Source organism: Littorina saxatilis, linkage group LG6 (assembly GCF_037325665.1).
Source record: "Littorina saxatilis isolate snail1 linkage group LG6, US_GU_Lsax_2.0, whole genome shotgun sequence".
Taxonomy (NCBI): Eukaryota; Metazoa; Mollusca; class Gastropoda; order Littorinimorpha; family Littorinidae; genus Littorina; species Littorina saxatilis.
In genome coordinates, this window is record NC_090250.1 from 689406 (window position 1) to 715691 (window position 26286).

General features: G+C 44.0%; 1 protein-coding gene across 3 annotated transcripts; it reads right to left on the minus strand.

The window, feature by feature from the left end:
• Positions 1-17: 17 nt before the first annotated feature.
• LOC138968230 (signal peptide peptidase-like 2B) lies at positions 18-23313 on the minus strand. Of its 3 annotated transcripts, none has more exons than XM_070340780.1 (15): positions 23186-23313; positions 22476-22598; positions 21963-22148; positions 20651-20737; positions 18961-19100; positions 18262-18404; positions 13441-13651; positions 13023-13104; positions 11859-11933; positions 10481-10540; positions 9412-9514; positions 6968-7063; positions 6430-6584; positions 5069-5120; positions 18-1121 (listed from the first exon to the last, which is right to left on the minus strand). In XM_070340780.1, the coding sequence occupies exons 1-15, from the start codon at positions 23231-23233 to the stop codon at positions 1105-1107; spliced, it is 1578 nt and encodes a 525-aa protein (XP_070196881.1). In that variant the 5' UTR covers positions 23234-23313; the 3' UTR covers positions 18-1104. The 3 variants fall into 3 exon arrangements, with proteins under 3 accessions (XP_070196881.1, XP_070196880.1, XP_070196882.1); XM_070340781.1 differs by lacking the exon at positions 18-1121 and adding an exon at positions 1128-3870; XM_070340779.1 differs by lacking the exon at positions 5069-5120 and having other exon boundaries at positions 23186-23309.
• Between the last annotated feature and the right edge of the window lie 2973 nt (positions 23314-26286).

Consider the following 26286-nt stretch of genomic DNA (forward strand, 5'->3'; position numbering starts at 1 on the left):
GGGGAAGAGAGAGGGGGGGGGGGGGGAAAGAGAGAGGGGGGAGTGGTGACAAGGAGAGAGAACAAAACAACCATTCTTTCTCTGTTCAAACATTTTTTCTTCTAATAAATACTCCTTTCATTCAAAATAAACAAACAAAGACAACACTTAAAACCTCATGACTTGTAACGTCATTACCAGAAGGATTCACACATGCACGAACAAACACACACACACACAAACATACACACACACAAACATACACACACACACACACACACACACACACACACACACACACACACCAGGGAGGAGCAGCAGGTGATTTGACCTCTTAACCAAATAATGATGGGACATAAATGAATAGTTAAAGGCTAGTGGATTTCCAGGGATGTTCCCCCCCCCCCCCCCCCCCTTCCTAACCCTGCGATACAATTTACACACTCTATCTCTCTCACTTGCCCACACACATCGCCTACTCAGCTGTAAAGTGTCATGATTGACAGTTCCCTCGAAGAGTGTTATAAAGTATGAAACCTCCTGTACATTAGAACCAACAGCTTTCCCTCTTATAATACAAATGGGTGCCGCACAAAAACACAAAACTGGAATCAAAAAGACACCCAATGACAATAATGTTACAGACATCAACTCACACACCGACACACACAAACACCCACATTCAAAAAGGCACAGGCATAAAAGAAACCAAGACAGACAGTCTTAAAGTAACACATCCCAAACACACACGTACAGTAGCACACACTGACACAAACACAAATGTACCGAGCACACACACACACACACACACATATGTATGGTAGCACATACACACACACACACATGTATGATAGCACACACACATACACACAAACATGTACAGTAGCACACACACAAACATGTACAGTAGCACACACACACAAACACGTATAGTAGCACACACAAACACACACACACACCAACACACACACAATCACACCCACACATACAGTAGCAGCACATTATTGTATGAGACTCTGATTTTCCGAGGCAATCCCTTCTTCTTCATCCTCCCCCTCCTCCCTTTCTCCATCTTGCCTCTTGCATTGTGGGCTGGCTGACCCGCTTCGCACTGCACCGATGTCGTCATTCTTCTTCGGGCACTGAAACAGAACGTAGCCATTGTTGACTGTCATTGAAGTATGGCGTCAGTTACACTGGGGGAGTTTGAATGGGAATTATTGCAAATATTGAATTGTTTGAAGTGTTAGCAATTTGCCAAATCCAAATGTCAGGGAAATATTAAGTTTGCATGGTTGTAGGCCTGCGTCGGATTTTTGCACACGCATGTTGCATTATACACGCACTCATTCACACATTTCTACACACTGATCCTCAAAGAGTAAGTGAGTGAGTGTGTGTGTGTGTGTGTGTGTGTGTGTGTGTGATTGTATGTGTGTGTGTGTGTGGTTGTGTGTGTGTGATTGTATGTGTGTGGTTGTGTGTGTGTGTGTGTGTGTGTGTGTGTGTGTGTGTTTGTATGTGTGTGTGTGTTTGTATGTGTGTGTGTGTGTGTGTTTCTATGTGTGTTTGTGTGTGTGTTGTGTGTTTGTATATGTGTTTTTGTGTGTGTGTGTGTGTGCGTCTGTGTGCGTTTAGTATTTTGTACTGTTTATCTTATCCAGTTATTGTCCTTGGCGAATTCCCTCACGGAAACTTTGACTGCTGTCCCTGGGAATAGCGTGCAGCGATAGAATCAAGCTTCCCAGATTTTTCACTGCATGCATGTATTCGTCTTTTCCAAGGCCTAAGACTTCTGCTGTAAACATGGGATCCTTATCATTGTTTATATGTTTGGTTTGCCCATAAGCAAGGATCTGTGGAAAATTAAGAATTTATAGTCGACTTGATAGAAGAACAAGTCGCGTAAGGCAAAAATACAACATTTAGTCAAGCTGTCGAACTCACAGAATGAAACTGAACGCAATGCAATTTTTCAGCAAGACCGTATACTCGTAGCATCGTCAGTCCACCGCTCATGGCAAAGGCAGTGAAATTAACAAGAATAGCGGGGTAGTAGTTGCGCTGAGAAGGATAGCACGCTTTTCTGTACCTCTCTTGGTTTTAAGTTTCTGAGCGTGTTTTTAATCCAAACATATCCTATCTATATGTTTTTGGAATCAGGAACCGACAAGGAATAAGATGAAAGTGTTTTTGAATTGATTTCGAAAATTTAATTTTGATCATAATTTTTATATTTTTAATTTTCAGAGCTTGTTTTTAATCCAAATATAACATATTTATATGTTTTTGGAATCAGGAAATGATGAAGAATAAGATGAACGTAAATTTGGATCATTTTATAAAAAAAATTTTTTTTACAATTTTCAGATTTTTAATGACCAAAGTCATTAATTAATTTTTAAGCCACCAAGCTGAAATGCAATACCGAAGTCCGGCCTTCGTCGAAGATTGCTGGGCCAAAATTTCAATCAATTTGATTGAAAAATGAGGGTGTGACAGTGCCGCCTCAACTTTTACAAAAAGCCAGATATGACGTCATCAAAGATATTTATCGAAAAAAAGAAAAAAACGGGGATATCATTCCCAGGAACTCTCATGTAAAATTTCATAAAGATTGGTCCAGTAGTTTAGTCTGAATCGCTCTACACACACACACGCACAGACAGACACACACACACACACACACACATACACCACACCCTCGTCTCGATTCCCCCCTCTACATTAAAACATTTAGTCAAAACTTGACTAAATGTAAAAACAGAAACAAGAATGCAACATTTTCACTAACATAGGAAACAACCAAAACAATTTCACAAACAACCAAAACATCATAAGAAACGCAAAAAAAAGGGAAAAAACAACAAAGCAATCAAAACAAGACCAGGTTACCAACTCGCTTGTCTCATTTCAAATGTGATAAGGAGAGAGAAAGAGAGTCATACATTTCCAACACCATCTTTTAAACATTTCTGAACTCTGAACATTTGGTACATGCATAAGTAGCTCATCACATTATCGAGTTAGGTGCTAAAAACTGTTGGAAGACTTTTCCATTTTGAGCTCTTTGGACTGCAAAGGGTCAAATCTATGAAAATACCAAATGTATTCTTGTGAAATGACCAAAAATGAACAGATTGTTTTGATTATAACTCTGTGTCCCTGTGCACGGTTTCTTTACATTTTAACCCTCCGAGTTGAATAGACAATCTTCAGAAATAACTCTGTCAGGTTTGTATGGGATGTGGGACAGCACTCAGGACCTGGAAATGACAGCCCACTTCGTCAACATCACGGGCCAAAGAATCTAGACACAGCCATCGTCGAACGCTGAAGAAGAAGAAGAAGAAGTATGGGATGTGAAAGAGTGAATACCCTTGTTTTTAGTGGGACAAATAAAGCCACACATGCTCCTTGTCCACATGTTTCTGACACACCCCTTGTTTGTGATTGGCTCGTGAATTATTTGTCCTAGTAAAAGCAAGGGTATTCACTCTTTCACAACCCATACAATCCCGACAGAGTTATTTTCGGAATTTGTCTATTCCCACAAACCTGAATGCCAGGATCCTGTGTGTTCAGAGGTTAGGAATTGATCAACTAATAAGGGTAGAATAAATCCCTTTTTGCCTGTCACTCAGCATCTGTTATTAATGATTTCAAAAACTCATTCTGTCCACAAATACCAAGATTATCCCTTTCTCTCGCACCCTGTCATGTCTGAATTTCATCAAACTCAACTCAAAGTGTGTATTCTCTCACTGAAAAGCTGTGAGGCAGTTGAACCATACCATACAGTGGTACCCGTGTTGGAAGACACCCTTGGGCCCAGCCAAAGGTGTCCATTCAGCGCAGGTGTCTTTTCATGTCACGTATATTTCTGTCACACTAATAGGCAGAGGGACATACAGAAGTCCTTTGTTAGCAGGTGTCCTCTTATTGGAGGGGTCTGACATTGTAGATATTACACTTATTTGTATTTTTGACCAAAATATGACCGAAATTACACAGATTGAGACAGTCAGTGTCCGTCTGAGACTGCACAAGCTCTGTTGAAATCAGTGTAAAATGTCATATTTTGGTCTAAATACAAAAACAATTTATGTATCAACGATTTCATTATTATTTATTATCTATTTTTTTATTTTTTTTATGATTAAACGCACATAAGCATGCACTCCTTTGTAATCTCTGCTAGCCGCCTAAGTATGAGTTTCTGTCGGACTCTGACGTCACATGGCTCAATCTCAAAGAAGGGAAATCCAAAGTTCAATCAATACATAATAAATGTATGTGTCTGTCAGAGTCTGACGTCACATGGCTCAAAGGAGGGAAATCCAAAGTTCAATCGATACGTATATACATCAGTAAGTGTATGTTGAAGCAGAAGCGTGCTTGCCAGCGCATATTAAAGGCTGAATGTATTTGTGATGGGTAACATGGGACGGACAATATCTGTCAACAAATTAACATGGGACGGACAATATCTGTCAACAAATTAACATGGGACGGACAATATCTGTCAACAAATTAACATGGGACGGGCAATATCTGTCAACAAATTAACATGGGACGGGCAATATCTGTCAACAAATTAACATGGGACGGACAATATCTGTCAACAAATTAACATGGGACGGACAATATCTGTCAACAAATTAACATGGGACGGGCAATATCTGTCAACAAATTAACATGGGACGGGCAATATCTGTCAACAAATTAACATGGGACGGGCAATATCTGTCAACAAATTAACATGGGACGGACAATATCTGTCAACAAATTAACATGGGACGGGCAATATCTGTCAACAAATTAACATGGGACGGGCAATATCTGTCAACAAATTAACATGGGACGGACAATATCTGTCAACAAATTAACATGGGACGGGCAATATCTGTCAACAAATTAACATGGGACGGGCAATATCTGTCAACAAATTAACATGGGACGGGCAATATCTGTCAACAAATTAACATGGGACGGGCAATATCTGTCAACAAATTAACATGGGACGGGCAATATCTGTCAACAAATTAACATGGGACGGACAATATCTGTCAACAAACATGCCACTCACGTTTGTTTTCAGAAGGTAAAGGCCTGCGGCTCTCAGGGGAAGTCACTGTTGGCTAATTGTAAATGAATAAACTGTCATTAAACCATAAAAAGATCAAGTGTGTGTGTGTGTGTTGTGTGAGTGTGTGTGTGTGTTGTGAGAGTGTTGTGTGAATGTGTGTTTGTGGTGTGTGTGTGTGTGTGTGTGTGTGTGGTGAGTGTTGTGTGAATGTGTGTGTGTTTGTGGTGTGTGTGTGTGTGTGTGTGTGTGTGTGTGTGTGTGTGTGTGTTATGCTTACGTGCAGGCATGCGTTCTTTTCTTTTCTTTATTTGGTGTTTAACGTCGTTTTCAACCACGAAGGTTATATCGCGACGGGGAAAGGGGGAGATGGGATAGAGCCACTTGTCAATTGTTTCTTGTTCACAAAAGCACTAATGAAAAATTTGCTCCAGGGGCTTGCAACGTAGTACAATATATTACCTTACTGGGAGAATGCAAGTTTCCAGTACAAAGGACTTAACATTTCTTACATACTGCTTGACTTCTTCTTCTTCTTCATCGTTCCAGAATTTTTCTGGTTACGTGTGAGCTCGTTTGCCCATTTGGGTTCCCCACACTATACTCTGAGAGCATAGTCAGCTCACTCCGCTTTCGTTGAGTAGGCATGCTGGGTATTTTCGTGTTTCCATAACCCACCGAACTCCGACATGGATTACAGGATCTTTTCCGTGCGCACTTGGTCTTGTGCTTGCGTGTACACACGAAAGGGGTTAAGTCACAAGCAGGTCTGCACATAAGTTCACCTGGGAGATCGGAAAAATCTCCACTCTTACCCACCAGGCGGCAGCGACCGGGATTCGAACTCACGACCTCCCGATTAGGAGGCCGACGTCTTACCACCACGCCACTGCGCCCGTCGCTGCTTGACTAAAATCTTTAAAAAAATTGACTATATTCTATACAAGAAACACTTAACAAGGGTAAAAGGAGAAACAGAATCCGTTAGTCGCCTCTTAGCAGGCATGCGTACGTGTATGTGTGTCAGCATGCATGCTAGTGCTTGCGTGCGTGCATACATGTGTGAGAGACAGGTTTTGCATGCAAGCAAACTTTTACTGCAAATATTACCACTACTTTTACTTGACCTTGATTGCACACACAACTCTAAGCAAGGTCTCCACTGATTTCTGCAAAAAGACGTATTCCGAAAATAACTCCGTCAGGTTTTGTATGGGTTGTGTGAGAAAGAGTGACCTTTTCTTGCAAAACCTTGTACAAACATTGGAGGGGCCAATCACTAGCAAGGGGTGTCGTCAGAAACACATGGAAACCCGACGGAGTTATTTCCGAAAATGGTCAATTGCTAAAAGTGGTGTGTTTACCTGGTGGCCGCGCCAGATGTAGCAGAACTCTTGCCGCCAGAGGGCGATGGTGAAGGTGGTGATGAGGGTGCAGGGCACCAGGTACAGCAACGCCGGCTGGCCCGACTTCATGACGAACAGTGCAACCCCCGTCAGCCCTAGGCCCACCACGTAGGCTGCAACACACCATCACCACACTTGTCAGGCAACACTTTCATCCACACTTCTTCGTTCATGGGCAGAAACTCCCATGGTTTTTACGTGTGTAACCTCCTGGGTAATTTCGTGCTTCTATAACCTACCGAACTCTGACATGAATTACAGGATCTTTTCCCTGCGCACTTGGTCTTGTGCTTGCATGTAGAAACGAAAGGGGATAAGGCACTAACAGGTCCGCGTATAAGTTGACCTGGGAGATCGGAAAAATTTCCACCTTAACCCACCAGGCGCGGCTGGGATTCGAAACACTCAACCTGCCGCATAAAGGCCGAAGTTTTATCCACTAGGCCATAGCACCAGTTACCTTAAATGCATCAAATTTATGTGGCAGCCTACTCACCCAATGACGTAGCGATGAAGTAGAGATACTTGCAACGTCCCTGGGCTGTGTGGTGTGTCTTGATATCAAAAGCACAGTTGTAAGTTACCAGCAACCCTGAAAGACAACACACACAGAATATAGCACAGCAACTCACTGTCTTTCTTTTCTTTCTTTCTTTATTTGGTGTTTAACGTCGTTTTCAACCACGAAGGTTATATCGCGACGAGGGGGAGATGGGATAGGGGAAAGGGGGGAGATGGGATAGAGCCACTTGTTAAGTGTTTCTTGTTCACAAAAGCACTAATCAAAAAATTGCTCCAGGGGCTTGCAACGTAGTACAATATATGACCTTACTGGGAGAATGCAAGTTTCCAGTACAAAGGACTAAACATTTCTTACATACTGCTTGACTAAAATCTTTACAAACATTGACTATATTCTATACAAGAACCACTTAACAAGGGTAAAAAGTGAAGAATTTTATGGGTGAGAAAAGGAAAGTAAAAGGACTTTGGGAAGGCAGAAATAGAGAAGAAACAAGAAAAAGATCCTAATTAGGTTCACGGCATCGAGAGTGATGCGACCTTCTCTCAGAAGTTAGTAGAGAAGGCTCCCCCATCCACCACCCGGGGGACGCGCCTCTACGCCAATTAGGGGGCGCGAGGAACTCACTGTCAACAGTTGTAAGTCACAAGTAAGTGGCGTATTAATTAAATGTCAAAAAGTGGTAGGTTATGGACACACTTTAATGAACAGCAAGACACCGGAATTAGTGAATTTATGACACACACAATTCATTCTCAATAACAGAAACACTCACAGTCAACAAATCTGTTGTACCGCTTTCATGACCATTTTGTATTCTCAATCAATCAATTAACATGAGGTTTAAGAAAAGAAAAGACCTATGAAGAAGGTTTGCTCCAAGCCACACACGAAAAAAAATTAAACAAGAAGAGCAAACGCTCGATCGAGTCACTTTCGCAGTTCTGAATATTATATGAGGCATCAGATGGACAGGAAGAAATTGCTATTCACAACACAATGAGTCACGTTCACATAAAATTTGAGCCCGGTCACTTTTATAGTTTCCGAGAAAAGCCCAACGTTAAGTTGTGTGTTGCCGAACAGAAAAGGCTAGTTATCTCCCTTGTTTTTCTGATAACGTTCGTAAAAGGCTACAGATGTAAATACTTTGATGTAAAGAATAATCCTACAAAGTTTCAATCACATCCGATGAACTTTGTCAAAGATATAAAATGTCTAATTTTTCCTTTGACGCTGACCTGTGACCTTGAAAAAGGTCAAAGGTCAACGAAACCATCGTTAAAGTGTAGAGGTCATTGGAGGTCACGACTAAACAAAATATGAGCCCGATCGCTTTGATAGTTTCCGAGAAAAGATATAAAATGTCTAATTTTTCCTTTGACGCTGACCTGTGACCTTGAAAAAGGTCAAAGGTCAACGAAACCATCGTTAAAGTGTAGAGGTCATTGGAGGTCACGACTAAACAAAATATGAGCCCGATCGCTTTGATAGTTTCCGAGAAAAGTCCAACGTTAAGGTGGTGTCTACGGACGGCCGGCCGGACAGACTAACACTGACCGATTACATAGAGTCACTTTTTCTCAAGTGACTCAAAAATTAAAAAATTAAAAAAATAAGGCAAAAAATAATTGTAGTAGCAAACCTGCATGCAACTGAGGTTAAAAAAAATAAAAAATAAAAAATAAAAAAACATGAGGCTTATATCGCACGTATTCCGTGGGTACAGTTCTAAGCGCAGGGATTTATTTTTTATTTATTTTTTTATATTTTTATGCAATTTATATCGCGCACATATTCAAGGCGCAGGGATTTATTTATGCCGTGTGAGATGGAATTTTTTTACACAATACATCACGCATTCACATTCTGACCAAAAAGCTATCAACAATTGAAGCAAACAAACACCAAACCAAACATTTCCAGCCAAAATGACAACCTACATAGATTAAACACACACAATGTGTTATCTCCTTTTCCACAGATCACCCTTGATACGGCTGGTACAGTGGAACCCCCCTTTGGAGGGAGTCGGGAGAGAAATTCAAATTTTACGCCCTCACGGCAAAGCCATTAGGGGCGTGTTCCCGGGTGTTATCCCAACTTTAGATGAGATACACAGGTGTATGCGTGTTTAGGTGGTATCAGCCATCTGCACTTATGGCAGAATGACCAAGGTCTTTCACGTGCCACTGTGGTGACACGGGGGTGGGACATGGCTTCCGTCTCTGGGTCTGCACATAAAGTTGACCTGTGTCCGTCCCGGACTGGATTCGAACCCGCGACCCTAATTTCCTTTTCGCGGAAATTCGCGATTTTGCGGACAATTCCCATGCCTGATCAGATCTCATTTGTGTAAGATTCTTAAAGACAAGGAAGACAAAAATGAGGACAGACAGACAAGAAGATGAAGCTACCTGGTAGGATAACATCTCCAAAGCCAAGAAGAGAGTACTTGTCAGCATAACACTTGGACATGGAATAGGGTAGAAAGTATGGCAATCTCAGGACTATTGGCATCTGAACAATCAAAACAGGTCAGTGTTAACCACTACAATGCAACCTCTGTCAACAGCAGTATTCTTTCTCAATGAAATGGTCATACACAAAACACACACACACACACACACACACACACACACACACACACACACACACACACACACACACACACACACACACACAAAACACACACACACACACACACACAAAACACACACACACACACACTAAAACTAACCCCAACCAACCAACCAAGAAGAGCAAATGCTAATACGACTCACCTATTTTCACACACAATAAGATTCATTCAAAAATCAAATATTTGCTGCTCAAGTTTGATGATATAATGTTTAAAAACAACTATGATTTCCTACTTACTGACCTAAACTTTTAACCTGTATCAATCAACACACACATGCACACAAACACACACACCACCACCACCAAACACATGAACACTTACCCACCCACATTCACCGTTATAATAATGATAATAATAATATGGGAGATTTATAGAGCGCTTGACGTTCTCTAAGCGCTTTACAATGAATTGGTGAGAGGTCAAGGCAGGTGAAGTAGCCCGCACGTTGAACATCTCTCATGCTGGGTATTTTCGTGTTTCTATAACCTACCGAACTCTGCCACGGATTACAGGATCTTTTCCGTGCGCACTTGGTCTTGTGCTTGCATGTACACACGAAGGGGGTTAAGTCACTAGCAGGTCTGCACATAAGTTGACCTGGGAGATCAGAAAAAATCTCCACTTTTAACCCACCAGGCGGCAGCGAACGGGATTCGAACACACGACCTTCCGATTAGGAGGCCGACATCTTACCACCATGCCACTGCGCCCGTCTCACACACAACCTGACACACACACACCCATACCCATCCACCCACCCAAAGACAGACACGCATAGACACACCCACACTCATCCAGCCACCCTCATGGTGACACTTGAGGACACAGAGTGTTAGTGTTACCTGTTCCTTAGACTGACCGCTGCCCCCAGTGGCCACCTTGACCATCACACTTTGTCCGTTCTGCACAGACATCAGTGAAGTGTTCATTCTCGTGTTGTGTTTGGTGTTTGTTTTTGGTGTTTGTGTTTGGTGTTTGGTGTTTGTTGTTTGTTGTGTGGTGTGGTGTGTGGTGTGTGGTGTGTGTGTGTTTGTGTGTTGTGTTGTGTTGTGTTGTGGTGTGGTGTGGTGTGGTGTGTGGTGTGTTGTGTTGTGTGTGTGTGTTTGTGTGTTGTGTTGTGTTGTGTTGTGGTGTGGTGTGGTGTGGTGTGTTGTGGTGTGGTGTGGTGTGTTGTGGTGTGGTGTGGTGTGATGTGGTGTGGTCATCCTGACCTCAGGTCAAAATGAGTTCGGCTCATTCTATCCCTGACAGGATGCCTTGGTTATCCTTGTCTGGCGAGGAAATCGATTTTTTACATATTTAGATCTTTTTGTAATGTGTTATGGATGTAAGCAGATTCGCGATCGTCGATAATGATTTTTCATGGTGTTGTGTAATTTTTAAATTACAAAGGAATTGATATGTAAGACAGTTTCAAGCGAGCTATTTTTTGCGGCTGTATTTACTGTGCAAACAACTCTAAATATGGCATAAGTGTCACGTGATAATCAACCGTTTGGTTTCGGCGCTCGCTGGAGCAGACGATTTTTTTGACAGTGATGCAACCATATATTACGGTCTCCTTCCGGCAGCAGTCCCAAAATGTTGACTTGTTTTGACCTTAGAACGATGTCTTTATCATAACCGTGAAGAACAGAACGGAGATCACTGTCGAAGTCGGCCAATCTGCAATCATTTTCGTCTCGCGAACACTGCTCACGAACAACATATGGGAGATAACTCTGTATTCTTGTTTTGATAGATTCGCGTAGGACTTTCGCGTCCGGTCAGAGAGACAACTGGCGATAGCCGTGGAGCGATGATTATCAGAATGGTGGTGTGGTGTGGTGTGTTGTGTGTGTGTGTTGTGTGTGTGTGTGCGATGGAGGGAGAGTGGGTGTGAGTGCACATGAACAGAGGGTTGGAGAGAGAAAGTTGGGAGGCAGAGAGGGAGAGGGAGGAAGGGAGGAGAAGAGAGAGAGAGGGGGAGGGGGCCAGAGGGAAACAAGTGAGAGAGAGAGAGAGAAGAAAAAAAAGAAAGAAAGTCGAGAGACGGAAAATCAGATCTTAAAAGGGAGGCAGTCTTAAAATGGGGGTCAATTTACAGAGATTATGAAGAGAAAAACTGAGAAAACAAGGTTTTAAAAGGGTGGGAGTCTTAAATTGAGGGGGGGGGGGGGGGGAAGGGGTCTTAAAATGGGGGTACCAGTGTATTCAAACAAACAAAACAGACGAACTCACCTCAGTGAAGTAGGGGGTGATGAAGACGAAGAAAATGTCATAGAAGAACAGGAGTCCCAACAGTACAGTGCAGGCCTGAAATGAAAACATCCAATACTCGGCTCACACACAGAGCTTCAACACGTCTTCCTTCTGACACAGTACCACTGTCAAACAAAATCTCTTTACTGCTAAAGGTTTATATTCAGTGTGAGATAAGCCGAACAAAGCAGAAAACATAAACACTCAAACACACACACGTACGTACACATGTCACACACACACACACACACACACACACACACACACACACACACACAGAGGCATGCATACATGCACAAGATAAAGAAACTATGACTGAATAGTGTGAACATCAAATAACACCAAAGACAGGGTTTTATTCCCTCTCATTTCTGCTGCTAATAAAACAGCCATCCTTTCGCAAAACAATAAAGTTCACTTTTAATCCATATCTGAGTGAAACACTGACATTCTTACAAATTCATCATTTTAAGTTTTAAAGAAATCTTAAAGGCCTCAAAGAGAGAGAGAAAAGTCTCCGCTGGAACAAACTAGATTTAAAATGACACAAAGTTGCCAAGTGACACAACTCTTTGTATGGACGATGGTTGGAGAGAAAAAAATGTTTGATTCCACACTCAAGTAGTTAAAGGAACAGTGCTTCCCGTGAGAGCAGTTCTGCTCACTATCTCACCTCTACCCAGACTTTTACATGGGTTGAGAAACCCCTCCACTTGGGCCCATACCAAAAGTCGACATTCTGACTGCTTCCAGCGCAGAGCAACACGTTTTTAATGAATTGATTTTTCAGTGACCGCTAGTGTCTTTTTAAGAAATTATTCCATCAAAAAAAATGCCACTCTGGCTGTTGATCTTCGGTATTTGTCCAAGTGGAGGGATGTCGTTATCCACAAATAAGCCTGGCCATAACGGAGATAGTCAGCCAGCATTTTGACGCGGGAAGGACTGTGCCTTTAAAACAAAGAAGAGAGAGGAAAAAGAGAGAACAAGAGAGATGCAAAAAGAGATGACGCAAAAAGAGATAACAAGAGATGCAAAAAGAGATAACCAGAGTGATGCAAAAAGAGATAACAAAAGAGATGCAAAAAAAAGAGATAACAAAAGAGATGCAATAAAAAAGAGATAACAAGAGATAGGGTGTACCTTCAGACTTGGCATCAACAGAGATTTCATGACGTACAGGCAGAAGCAGATGCCTATCATGTCCTGAAGTATCCAGGCAAAACTGAAAGGAAACATACACGCCTTTAAAGGTACTGTGTCTATTGCAGTCTAGGTCAGAAGAAGCATGTGGTGATAGGTCAATGTGGGGGTGGGGGTGGGGGATTGAGGCTTGTTATTTTTCAAAGAGACAATACACTAAGGTCAAGAAGACTACCACAATGCCCTGTAATGTCAGTTTGTTATAACAAAAAGTTAATAACAGGGTTCCCCAATGATTTCCTACTTACTGACCTGAACCTTTGACCTGTATCAATCCATTCAGTTATCCAATCCCAGGAACAATCCCATGGAATATCACCCCCCCCCCCCCCCCCCCCCCCCCCCTCCAATCACCAACCTTTCATTGCGAAAAACGAGCCAGACGGCAACAAATCCCGTGGAGAGCAGCAGCAGGACCAGGGAACGGACCATGGGCGGCTGAGGCATGCAGGGAAAGCGACTGACCGGCACTCGCGTCTCACACTGAACGATACGATTCCACAGCGGCAGGCAGACTTGGTACACGGCGTTGGTCCCCCCCAGACTGAATATGGCCATCACTACATACACTGAGCACACAAACAAAGAGAGAAATTAAGGGTCATCACCCGATTGCAACAGGAAGGAAGACAGATAGTGTCAATTCACGCTTGGAATAGAAAGAAAGGGAGGTAAAAAAGAAACAAAGAGAGAAAGGGTTATCACATGCTTGCAACAGAAAGATAAGACACAGTGGGTAACCCCCCCCCCCCTTTTAAGCCCCCCCCCCCCCCCCATTCTTAGACTTTCTCCCTTTCTCAGATGTTCTGTTCATAGCCTCTGTAAATTTACCTCCCTTTTAAGACCTAATTTTCTTGATTTTTGAATGTTGTAAAAAGTGGGGGGGGGGGGGGGGGGACTGTAGTGTCAATTTACACTTGGCTAGAAAAAGAGGAATGACAGATAGAAAGACACAATTATGTAATTCCACACAAGTAATAACTGATGGCAATCCGAGACATTGATTCAGCAACAAATTCCAAGTCTGCACGGGTAGACAGCAGCTTAGGTGCATGTTAAAAAAAAAAGACGCCATTGTTTATATCTGAAATCCTGGACAAGTCTGTTGTCACAAAACGCTTTCCATAGGCGCGCCACCCGAGTTGTTTTGATTCACGCTGCATTTTTTTTCCAGGTAGGTCGCACCTGTCGCTAGTTTGTTGACCGTCACGGTCCAATCAGAGCGCTCCCAAGGTAACGTCGCGTGCGCGGGTTCATCGCCAGATTTATGTCAGCAGCCTTGACTCGAGAAGGATGCCGAGTCACGGAGGGTTTTGTGTGGAGGCCAGCCAAAACTTCTTCAGGGTTTCTTTCACCTGTCCGGAAAGGTGTTAGGAAGGTTGTAGCCGGTAACAGGGAGAGAAAAGGCTTTTTCTGCCCTGGGTTACACAAACTTATCATGAGCCGCATGGGTAAGTCGTTAATTCGTTTACTTGTAGCACGCGCGGGGGTAAGGTTAAGACCGGTCTGCTGTTTTCTGTTAGGACATTTTGTTTTTCTCTGTCATGTGTCCACGTGCGTTTTTCTGTTCGTCTCACCTGTGTCCACTACGTTGTCTCCTTATGTCTGTTATGCCTTTATTACATTGCCATTTCACTATGGCAATATTGTTGTGGTTTAATTTGGGATTTTTGTATGATTTTGGGACTTCTCTCTGTAATGTCCATGTGTGCGTGGTTGATGCCACCGGTGTCGTTCTTTTTTTTGTGCTCTTTTAATTTTGCTGTTAGTTCGTTTAAATTCGTTCGTTTTCATGCAAAGCGGCAATGGCTTTGTGTGGGGCTTTGTTGTTGTGGAAATGTTTCCCTTTTTCTGGAAATGTGCATTTAGGGAAAATCTGACACGTAAATGGTATGTTTGACTCCGTTGAAACATTAGAACGAGTCATGATTATAAACGTTCTGGGGTGCAGGAGATAGTTGACTGAAAGACCAGGGTTGGTGTGCAGGAGATAGTTGACTGAGAGACCAGGGCTGGTGTGCAGGAGATAGTTGACTGAGAGACCAGGGCTGGTGTGCAGGAGATATGAAAGACCAGGGCTGGTGTGCAGGAGATAGTTGACTGAGAGACCAGGGTTGGTGTGCAGGAGATAGTTGACTGAGAGACCAGGGTTGGTGTGCAGGAGATAGTTGACTGAAAGACCAGGGCTGGTGTGCAGGAGATAGTTGACTGAAAGACCAGGGCTGGTGTGCAGGAGATAGTTGACTGAGAGACCAGGGTTGGTGTGCAGGAGATAGTTGACTGAGAGACCAGGGTTGGTGTGCAGGAGATAGTTGACTGAAAGACCAGGGCTGGTGTGCAGGAGATAGTTGACTGAGAGACCAGGGCTGGTATGCAGGAGATAGTTGACTGAGAGACCAGGGTTGGTGTGCAGGAGATAGTTGACTGAAAGACCAGGGCTGGTGTGCAGGAGATAGTTGACTGAAAGACCAGGGCTGGTGTGCAGGAGATAGTTGACTGAAAGACCAGGGCTGGTGTGCAGGAGATAGTTGACTGAGAGACCAAAGCTGGTATGCAGGAGATAGTTGAATGAGAGACCAGGGTTGGTGTGCAGGAGATAGTTGACTGAAAGACCAGGGTTGGTGTGCAGGAGATAGTTGACTGAAAGACCAGGGCTGGTGTGCAGGAGATAGTTGACTGAGAGACCAGGGTTGGTGTGCAGGAGATAGTTGACTGAGAGACCAGGGCTGGTGTGCAGGAGATAGTTGACTGAGAGACCAGGGCTGGTGTGCAGGAGATAGTTGACTGAGAGACCAGGGCTGGTGTGCAGGAGATAGTTGACTGAGAGACCAGGGCTGGTGTGCAGGAGATAGTTGACTGAGAGACCAGGGTTGGTGTGCAGGAGATAGTTGACTGAGAGACCAGGGCTGGTGTGCAGGAGATAGTTGACTGAGAGACCAGGGCGGGTGTGCAGGAGATAGTTGACTGAGAGACCAGGGCTGGTGTGCAGGAGATAGTTGACTGAGAGACCAGGGCTGGTGTGCAGGAGATAGTTGACTGAGAGACCAGGGTTGGTGTGCAGGAGATAGTTGACTGAGAGACCAGGGCTGGTGTGCAGGAGATAGTTGACTGAGAGACCAGGGCTGGTGTGCAGGAGATAGTTGACTGAGAGACCAGGGTTGGTGTGCAGGAGATAGTTGACTGAGAGACCAGGGCTGGTGTGCAGGAGATAGTTGACTGAGAGACCAGGGCTGGTGTGCAGGAGATAGTTGACTGAGAGACCAGGGTTGGTGTGCAGGAGATAGTTGACTGAAAGACCAGGGCTGGTGTGCAGGAGATAGTTGACTGAGAGACCAGGGTTGGTATGCAGGAGATAGTTGACTGAAAGACCAGGGCTGGTGTGCAGGAGATAGTTGACTGAGAGACCAGGGTTGGTATGCAGGAGATAGTTGACTGAAAGACCAGGGCTGGTGTGCAGGAGATAGTTGACTGAGAGACCAGGGCTGGTGTGCAGGAGATAGTTGACTGAGAGACCAGGGCTGGTGTGCAGGAGATACTTGACTGAAAGACCAGAGCTGGTGTGCAGGAGATAGTTGACTGAGAGACCAGGGCTGGTGTGCAGGAGATAGTTGACTGAAAGACCAGGGCTGGTGTGCAGGAGATAGTTGACTGAGAGACCAGTGCTGGTGTGCAGGAGATAGTTGACTGAGAGACCAGGGCTGATGTGCAGGAGATAGTTGACTGAGAGACCTGGGTTGGTATGCAGGAGATAGTTGACTGAGAGACCAGGGTTGGTGTGCAGGAGATAGTTGACTGAAAGACCAGGGCTGGTGTGCAGGAGATAGTTGACTGAGAGACCACGGCTGGTGTGCAGGAGATAGTTGACTGAAAGACCAGGGCTGGTGTGCAGGAGATAGTTGACTGAGAGACCAGGGTTGGTATGCAGGAGATAGTTGACTGAGAGACCAGGGCTGGTGTGCAGGAGATAGTTGACCGAGAGACCAGGGCTGGTATGCAGGAGATAGTTGACTGAGAGACCAGGGCTGGTATGCAGGAGATAGTTGACTGAGAGACCAGGGTTGGTGTGCAGGAGATAGTTGACTGAAAGACCAGGGCTGGTGTGCAGGAGATAGTTGACTGAGAGACCACGGCTGGTGTGCAGGAGATAGTTGACTGAAAGACCAGGGCTGGTGTGCAGGAGATAGTTGACTGAGAGACCAGGGCTGGTGTGCAGGAGATAGTTGACTGAGAGACCAGGGCTGGTGTGCAGGAGATACTTGACTGAGAGACCAGGGCTGGTGAGCAGGAGATAGTTGACTGAGTGACCAGGGCTGGTGTGCAGGAGATAGTTGACTGAGAGACCACGGCTGGTGTGCAGGAGATAGTTGACTGAGAGACCACGGCTGGTGTGCAGGAGATAGTTGACTGAGAGACCACGGCTGGTGTGCAGGAGATAGTTGACTGAGAGACCAGGGTTGGTGTGCAGGAGATAGTTGACTGAGAGACCAGGGCTGGTGTGCAGGTCGAACATATCGTGTAACAATGTTCATGTGGCTTTTCTAGTCAATTGTGTTTTGGCTGGAATAGAGGGATTTAAAAGGAAAGTAGTGTATTTGTAAAGAAAGGGGGAGGCACAGGTTCGGGAGATGTTAACATTATTGTTGTACAGCACTGACCGCAGGACATTTTGTTGCAGGCTTTTTATCTTCGTTGACATCTTCGTCTTCGTCTTCATCTAACCTGACGGTCGAGTTCAACGCTCGAAATTCCACCGGTTGCTTTGCCTTGGGCGTTCCTGGGGGAACTCGTCGAACACGAATGAACAAGAATGAACAGCCTCTTACATGCTTGACTTTGGCCCTGCGGAGATGCAGCAGTCCTGGTGGAACAAAGTTAAGTTGATGTCCCTTTGAGCCTGTTCGCCGTACCCTCCCTTCTTATTTCAGGAAGAACTGACATTGGTTTCTACCATATTATACTGTTATTTGTGATCTAGTTGTTTCGTGTGATGTTACATTTTATGTCTTCCTTTTTATACGTATAAACTTGTTTCGTAAAACTTAGTATTCGAGTCCTTATCGACCTAATTGTCTTTGTCGGTTGTGCTTGTGTGTGAGCCTGTATGCTTGGCTAGAACTATTCACTTGCATCACTCCTTGCACCACCGGCGATCCTGCTGCGTTGCCCTCTCCCGACTTACCTAGGTAGTCATAGAAGAAGTAGAGGAGAGTGAGGGTGAGGCTAAAAAAGACGAGCAACGCCACGCTCATGGCGATCCCCATCCCCAGCGAGATGCTCTCATCCTCCTCCTCCGTCTCCCCACGGACTCCTCGTTTCTGCTTGCTGCAAAACATCAATCACATGTTGCCTTAGTTTCTGTCTGTATTTGATAGAAAGGTTCGTCGTACGTACTGCAAAACATCAATCATATGTTGCCTTAGTTTCTGTCTGTATTTGATAGAAAGGTTCGTTGTACGTACTGCAAAACATCAATCACATGTTGCCTTAGTTTCTGTCTGTATTTGATAGAAAGGTTCGTCGTACGTACTGCAAAACATCAATCATATGTTGCCTTAGTGTCTGTCTGTATTTGATAGAAAGGTTCGTCGTACGTACTGCAAAACATCAATCAAGACACATGCCTGTATAGTTTTTGTTTTTATTTGATAGAAAGGTTTGCCTGCATTGATAAAAACGTTTCTCAACAGTTCTCATTTTATCTAAATTTGCAGAAAACTGCCATCACTTCGGCAACATTGCCGAACTTGTGCATGTTTTACGAAAAGGAGAGGTTGAGAACTGTCAAAATGTTCCTACAACTGCCAAAACTATCATGACATTTTCACAAATTTGCAAAAAGAAAATTTCGGAGTGACAATTCTGCTACACTCTCACTCACGTCTTTTGATGAGAAGTGGCAGACCAGAGGGCGCCAGTGACCACACAAAGTGACGCCAGGGCGAAGATGGCGATGATGGTGGGGTCAAATTCCGGACGCTGGGGGGAATACAGCCACACTTTGACATCAGGTACCAAGTCCTGGGAAACACAGAAAGACAAGAGATAGAAAGTTGAACAAGAAAAGAATTCTGTACTCATCGATACAAGGACAGTAAAGTCAAGACTCTTTCTGCTCGCTCTGTCAGGCAAAAAAAAAAAAGTTGGTTTAGGCTAGGGTAACGTAACCAAAAAAGATAGGGTCAGTAGGTCGTTTTTTTGTGTGTTTTATTTTTTTTTAAAGATTTAGTCGAGTTTAAAGGAGGTTACTTCCCTTAATCTCGGTATGGTTTGCAAAATGTGCCAAAAGTGGGGTTTTTTATATTGAGAAATGAAAAAAGAGGTTTAGGGTCTGCGGCAAACAATAGGGTCGGTCGGGTTACCCTAAACCAACATTTTTTTTCCCCTTAATAAAGTACACACACACACACACAAAGACTTACTAAAACACATTCCGACACATACACACACCGAATCACAAAAATTCCCATTCAGTGGAACCACCCTTTTAAGACCCCCAATTCAAGATTCCCTCCTTTTTAAGACCTTGTTTTCTCAGACGTTCTGTTCATTACATTAGGACTGGGTGGCCGAGTGGTAACGCACTTGTGCTCGGAAGCGAGAGGTTGCGAGTTCGACCCTGGGTCAGGGCGTTAGCAATTTTCTCCCCCCTTTCCTAACCTAGGTGGTGGGTTCAAGTGCTAGTCTTTCGGATGAGACGAAAAACCGAGGTCCCTTCGTGTACACTATATTGCGGTGTGCACGTTAAAGATCCCACGATTGACAAAAGGGTCTTTCCTGGCAAAATTGTATAGGCATAGATAAAAATGTCCACCAAAATACCCGTGTGACTTGGAATAATAGGCCGTGAAAAGTAGGATATGCGCCGAAATGGCTGCGATCTGCTGGCCGATGTGAATGCGTGATGTATTGTGTAAAAAAATTCCATCTCACACGGCATAAATAAATCCCTGCGCCTTGAATATGTGCGCGATATAAATTGCATAAAATACAAATAAATTAAAAAAATTTAAAAATCCCTGCGCTTAGAACTGTACCCACGGAATACGCGCGATAAAAGCCTCATATTGATTGATTGATTGATTACCTCTGTAAAATGACCCCCATTTCAAGACTTGATTTTTTCAGATTTTTGGAGGTCTTAGGCACACACACAAAAATAGTCTGTTTACGGTAATATAGGCCCAAAAAATAGGGTCGGTGCGGTAGGTCGGGATTTTTTTCTTTTTTTTCTCTCCAAAAAAACATATTTTAAGTTATTTTGCCAAAAAACAAAGACTTTGACAAAATGCCGGATATGACGTCATCAAAGACATTTATCGAAAAAATGAAAAATACATCTGGGGATATCATACCCAGGAACTCTCATGAAAAATTTCAAAAAGATCGGTCCAGTAGTTTACTCTGAATCGCTCTACACACACACACAGACACACACACACACATACACCACGACCCTCGTCTCGATTCCCCCCTCTATGTTAAAACATTTAGTCAAAACTTGACTAAATGTAAAAAGAAAAGAAAGAGTGTTGAAGAGACAGACAGAGGCACAAGGTAGAGCCACTGACCATGAGAGTCTTAAAGTCGCTGTGTAGCATGACGGCCACAGTGATGTTGACTTCCTGGTATGACGTGCTGTTGCCCCCAGGGACCGCCTGTCAACAAAGGAAGACAATGTATACTTTAACTCAGACCTGACGCGTGTTTCTCTTACTAGTCTTTGGTGAGATATTCTTTCGGCTAGCCGCTCGCGGAGCTAGGAGGCGAGAGTGTCCATGAAACGGTTTGATGGCTAGCTACGCAAGAATTACACACCATTGGTTGATACCGAAAAGGTCGTCTGCACAGGTCGGTAAACAGCCATGGACAGCCAATTGGATTGGCAGCAATGCGGCCGCCATGTTTTCTCGCCAAGCGAGCAAGCCCAAAGCTACCTAGCGTTCGCGGAGAGAATCCTAGCATCCCTCGCGGCGAGAATTGCCAAAGAAATGGTACTTCCTCTCCCCACTCGTGTCACTCGTCAATTCTCACCTGTAAGAAACGGGGGACTGCCAACCCTTGTGAAACTTCAAGTATAGCATACTTCTTCTTCTTCTTCTTCTTCTTCTTCTTCGTACGACAAGTATAGCATACTTCTTCTTCTTCGTACGACAAGTATAGCATACTTCTTCTTCTTCTTCTTCTTCTTCTTCTTCGTACGACAAGTATAGCATACTTCTTCTTCTTCTTCTTCGTACGACAAGTATAGCATACATTTTGGGGGGGAATTTTCAGCGCCGCAAATAGTGTTCTAGTGCAGGATTGTCTAAAATGTATGTGCACATCCATATTTAGACTATTTTGCACAAGAATATATACATTTAAAAAAAGGTAATTAAGAAAAAAGAAACATAATGACCAATTGAGAATGTCTGCAGTGTCACTTTTCAGTGTGAACAATGTTTCATGATACAAATGCTGACCGCTTCATGGAGTAAGAGTCAGAAATGAGTACCAGGACTCACAAGAAAGAACTGTTGCATGCTTGTGACTCTTGATGCTGCTAGCTTTCCACTGCAGGGATGGCCAAATCGTCCGCCTGACTCGCCCGGCTGGCCAGTGAAAATGCTGGTCAAATACAACATGTACTTCTGGTTGTATTATCTAGTTTCAAAGTGTTATAAACACTGCAGATGCAGCAGCTGTGGTGTGTACCAGGCCAGCTAAATTTCTGGCGGGCGATAGTGACTTTCTTGGAGTTACTCGCCCGGCTGGCGAGTTTAAATTTTGAGATTTGGCCATCCCTGCACTGGGTGGAAGGGACCGACATTTCCCAGCAGTGGGATAATCAAATAAAATGAAATGGTGGAACAGGACCAGACTTGCTCAGAAGAAACTCACCATCTGCGTAGCGTTGGAGTAATCCACGACAAGGGCGACCGTTCCACCCAGGCTCTGGATCAGGGCGGCTTTCTCGGCAAACGTGCAGTTTCCGCGCGAGACGGCCACCACTTTCCCTTGGACGCTGTCGGTGAAGTTATCGTAGCATCCATATGTGTAGCTGTAGTCCACCACAGGGAGGGCGACCTGACAAAAATAACCATCAGGGCAAAGTGCATGAATGGTGTGCCACATTTCTGCTCTCAGATTCTGGTGAGGTGGGGGGGGGGTGGGAGAAGGGGATGTGTATGTGTGTCTTATTCTTAAAATTAACATGGGTGTTCCACTGTCAAAGTAAATAGAAGGGAGCCTTAAAATGGGGGTACATTTACAGAAATTATGGATAGAAACCTGAGAAAATAGGGTCAGAAAATAGGGTCAGAAAATAGGGTCAGAAAATAGGGTCTGAAAATAGGGTCTGAAAAGAGATGTCTTAAATTGGGAGGTCTGAAACGGGGGTTCCACTGTACGTACCAGTCCATCATAGGTGGTTGGCAGAGTGTTGTACAGGCTGTTGTAGTTGATACAGAACGTGTTTTCCTTGTCGCTGCCTCCCGACACATCAACCTTCACCAGCCCCACCTCCGCTTCTGCTACCTGTGCAAAACATACAGGTATACAAATTTGTTAGTTTCTTCTGCAAGTACATCTATCCATATAAATATATATATTCAAAAGGATCCCCAACTATAGTTCTTCCCTGTAGTATAATTCACCTTTCCATCAAGACCACTTATTCTATCGTTTACAGAATAATCTTCTTCTTCTTCTTCTTGTCGATCACTCAGATGTCAAAATAATGAATTACTGAAAACACAAATCGATCGGCATCATGAAAAAAAAAGACAACACTGGACAATGATAACAGAGCTAGAACGGACACTCGTTTCTTTCAGGCAGCAAATAAGTACAAGTATGACATTGACAATCAAATCAAAACATCACCGATAACCTGATACTGATCACAGGCGGAAGGTATCGTCCACTTGACTACTACTATCACAGAAAGACTACGATACCTAGCTTCCGCCTGTGTACTGACAGGCGTACCATTGTTCTGAAGTGCAAATCTACAGAAATGGACAAAAAACAACCCACTCAACCCATTGATTTTAACGTTTGTAACTAACCTAATCATTCTGAGAGTTTGAATGGTACAATAGCACTCAAAAAAGTATAATTACCTTGATCGCAAGTAAAATGAAGATCAACTGAAGCAGACGAGACGCCATGATGGTAACGTTTACGTCTTCCTTTCCTCTTTTACGAAAGAGATCATCCAAAGGGACGTTACTAAGTCTATCTCCCCTGTAAATCCGAAACAAAGATGTGTATTGTATACATATCTCTGTCCGAAAGGAGGAACCACCAATCCACTCAGTCAACGTGATTTACAACAACACGTACACACACATACACACACTTGCACACTCATCATCCACTGCACACCGTAAAGCACACACTCAGATGCACATGATAGTCAGAGAGACACCCACACACCGGTGTCCGACATAAGCTCGAACGACAAAAGCTCGAACGACAAAATCTCGAACGACAAATGCTCGAATGGACAAATGCTCGACGCGACAAAAGCTCGACGCGACATATGCTCGAACGACGAATGCTCGAATGGACAAATGCTCGACGCGACAAAAGCTCGACGCGACATATGCTCGAACGACAGATGCTCGAATGGACAAATGCTCGACGCGACAAAAGCTCGACGCGACATATGCTCGAACGACAAATGCTCGAATGGACAAATGCTCGACGCGACAAAAGCTCGACGCGACATATGCTCGAACGACAAATGCTCGAATGGACAAATGCTCGACGCGACAAAAGCTCGACGCGATAAAAGCTCGAATGTCGTTCTCGGTGTTATTTTGCCTGTCTGTGTTATTTTAAAATGAGAGAGAGAGAGAGAGAGAGAGAGAGAGAGAGAGAGAGAGAGAGAGAGATTTGGGCCGGCATTGACTGTTTATCAGGAAAGGTTCAGGTAAGCGGCGCTTCGCCTCGTTTGGAGAAACCCTGTGTTCAACCCAGCCATGTGGTGCGTTCATGAAAGGACGGTTGAACATGAACCAAGAACCACAAATGCACTAGAAGGCTAGCATCGCCGAGTCCAGTCTATCATTGGCAAAGATCATCCCAATCTCTGGGACTTTCTCAAATTCCTGAAAGGAGATCAAGCGCACACAGACATGGCAATTCACGCAGCCCGCTGTGGAGAGCAACGCAAGAAGCGCCGGAAGAAAAACGAGCGACAAGAGCATCGCATTCTACGGCTGGTCAGCCAGTACGCGGAGCGCACCACAGAGCGTCTGTTCATGGAGTTCCTTTTCGGAATGGCCAACATTTCCTACTACTCATGATCCGGTCCTTGACGACTCTGTGTGTGTGTGTGTGTGTGTGTGTGTGTGTGTGTGTGTGGAAAAATGACACCAACAGGGACCGAGTCTGTGTATTGATGGCTACTTTGTAGTTTAACCAGTCTTACCTTTGCATTTTACCCCTTATAATTTTTACTAGAAATCGCATTTGAAAAATCGTATAAGATGCATATGTATAAGATGCATTAGCATTTTACCCAGTATATAATATGAAATGAAGTTATTGATGAATATTTTTGTTGTAATGGTGTGTGTGTGTGTGTGTGTGTGTGTGTGTGTGTGTGTGTGTGTGTGTGTGTGTGTGTGTGTGGAATCCAGCAGCGTGCTAACAACAACCACAACCACAACCACAACCACGTGATATCAAACAAATTTAGTTAATTTGTCGCTCGAAACTAGAACAACATCACCGTGACAGTTTCAGATATGACGTTATCAGAGTAGTTTTGACAGCATCATTCTACAGTCCGGTCGAGCTTCTGTCGTTCGAGCATATGTCGCGTCGAGCTTTTGTCGCGTCGAGCATTTGTCCATTCGAGCATCTGTCGTTCGAGCATATGTCGCGTCGAGCTTTTGTCGCGTCGAGCATTTGTCCATTCGAGCATTTGTCGTTCGAGCATATGTCGCGTCGAGCTTTTGTCGCGTCGAGCATTTGTCCATTCGAGCATCTGTCGTTCGAGCATATGTCGCGTCGAGCTTTTGTCGCGTCGAGCATTTGTCCATTCGAGCATTCGTCGTTCGAGCATATGTCGCGTCGAGCTTTTGTCGCGTCGAGCATTTGTCCATTCGAGCATTTGTCGTTCGAGATTTTGTCGTTCGAGCTTTTGTCTTTCGAGCTTATGTCATGTACCCCCCACACACCCCATAATTATGATAACGGTTTGTTCAAAAGTGTATAACTGGAGATGGCCTACGTGACTCCCGCACAAAAAAACCCTGAGCCGGCGGTAGGAAGACCGTGCAGATATCATTCAACTTTTCGTGCAAAGCGGCGGGGTAAGCGACGGTCGAACTGACCTAATTCACACGACAATAGTCTGCCAACTGGCCTTTCACTGAGTCAGTCGGGTTACACAGTGAGCTTTACCGTGTGTTTTGCATCTCACAAAATAGGCATTCCTAAATGTTCCACTTTCGACAGATATCCGCATAGGTCAGTGGTATAGCGCTGCGCTGCGGTTCCTGAAGTCGCTTGGTCGAGCCCCGCCAATGCTATCATTTTTTATGAATCATGCGCCCTTTTCCTGTTCTGTTTATAAAATATGCCCCTTTTTTTTGGGGGGGGGCAAGTTTTTGTGTGTGCTCATTAATATAAATAAATCGCAATTCAAGACTCAAATACTATAACATTTTTATGTCCTGATCAGTAAAAACAAGAATAAATGCCTTGTAGTGCCGGGCGGTTTGAAAAAAAATCTAATTCACATTAGTTCTGAATGGCACTAAAAACATCAAGACTTTTTTTGAGAAATCATTCACTGAAACGGACGCAGCACGCGCGCGTGCGTACACACACACACACACACACACACACACACATACACACACACACACACACAGGCACACACACACATAAAACACACACATAAAACACACACACACACACACACAAACACACACACACACACACACACACACACACACACACACACACACACACACACACAAAATACGAAAGAGAAAAGATCGAGCGATGTAGATAAATTAAGAGCTATATTTTGTCATGCAGATTGCGGACACCTCGCTTGAAAAAAACACCTTTTTTTGTCACTTTCATTATTATTTCTTCTAAAACGTGCCTGTCAAGATACCCCGCGTACAATGTACCATCACTCATGGCTGGTCCAAATGGTATTCGTCTTTCAACACAGGCACCACTGAATATACAGTAA

Excerpts from the sequence above, each read along its gene's own strand:
- LOC138968230 (XM_070340779.1), bottom strand. The coding sequence starts at position 23,233 with ATGGCGTCTCGTCTGCTTCAGTTGATCTTCATTTTACTTGCGATCAAG. Across the intron at positions 19,101-20,650 it reads GCGACTTTAAGACTCTCATG|GACTTGGTACCTGATGTCAA; the intron begins GTCAGTGGCTCT and ends TGTGTTTCCCAG. Across the intron at positions 11,934-13,022 it reads TGTTGATGCCAAGTCTGAAG|GCCTGCACTGTACTGTTGGG; the intron begins GTACACCCTATC and ends TTTTCATTTCAG.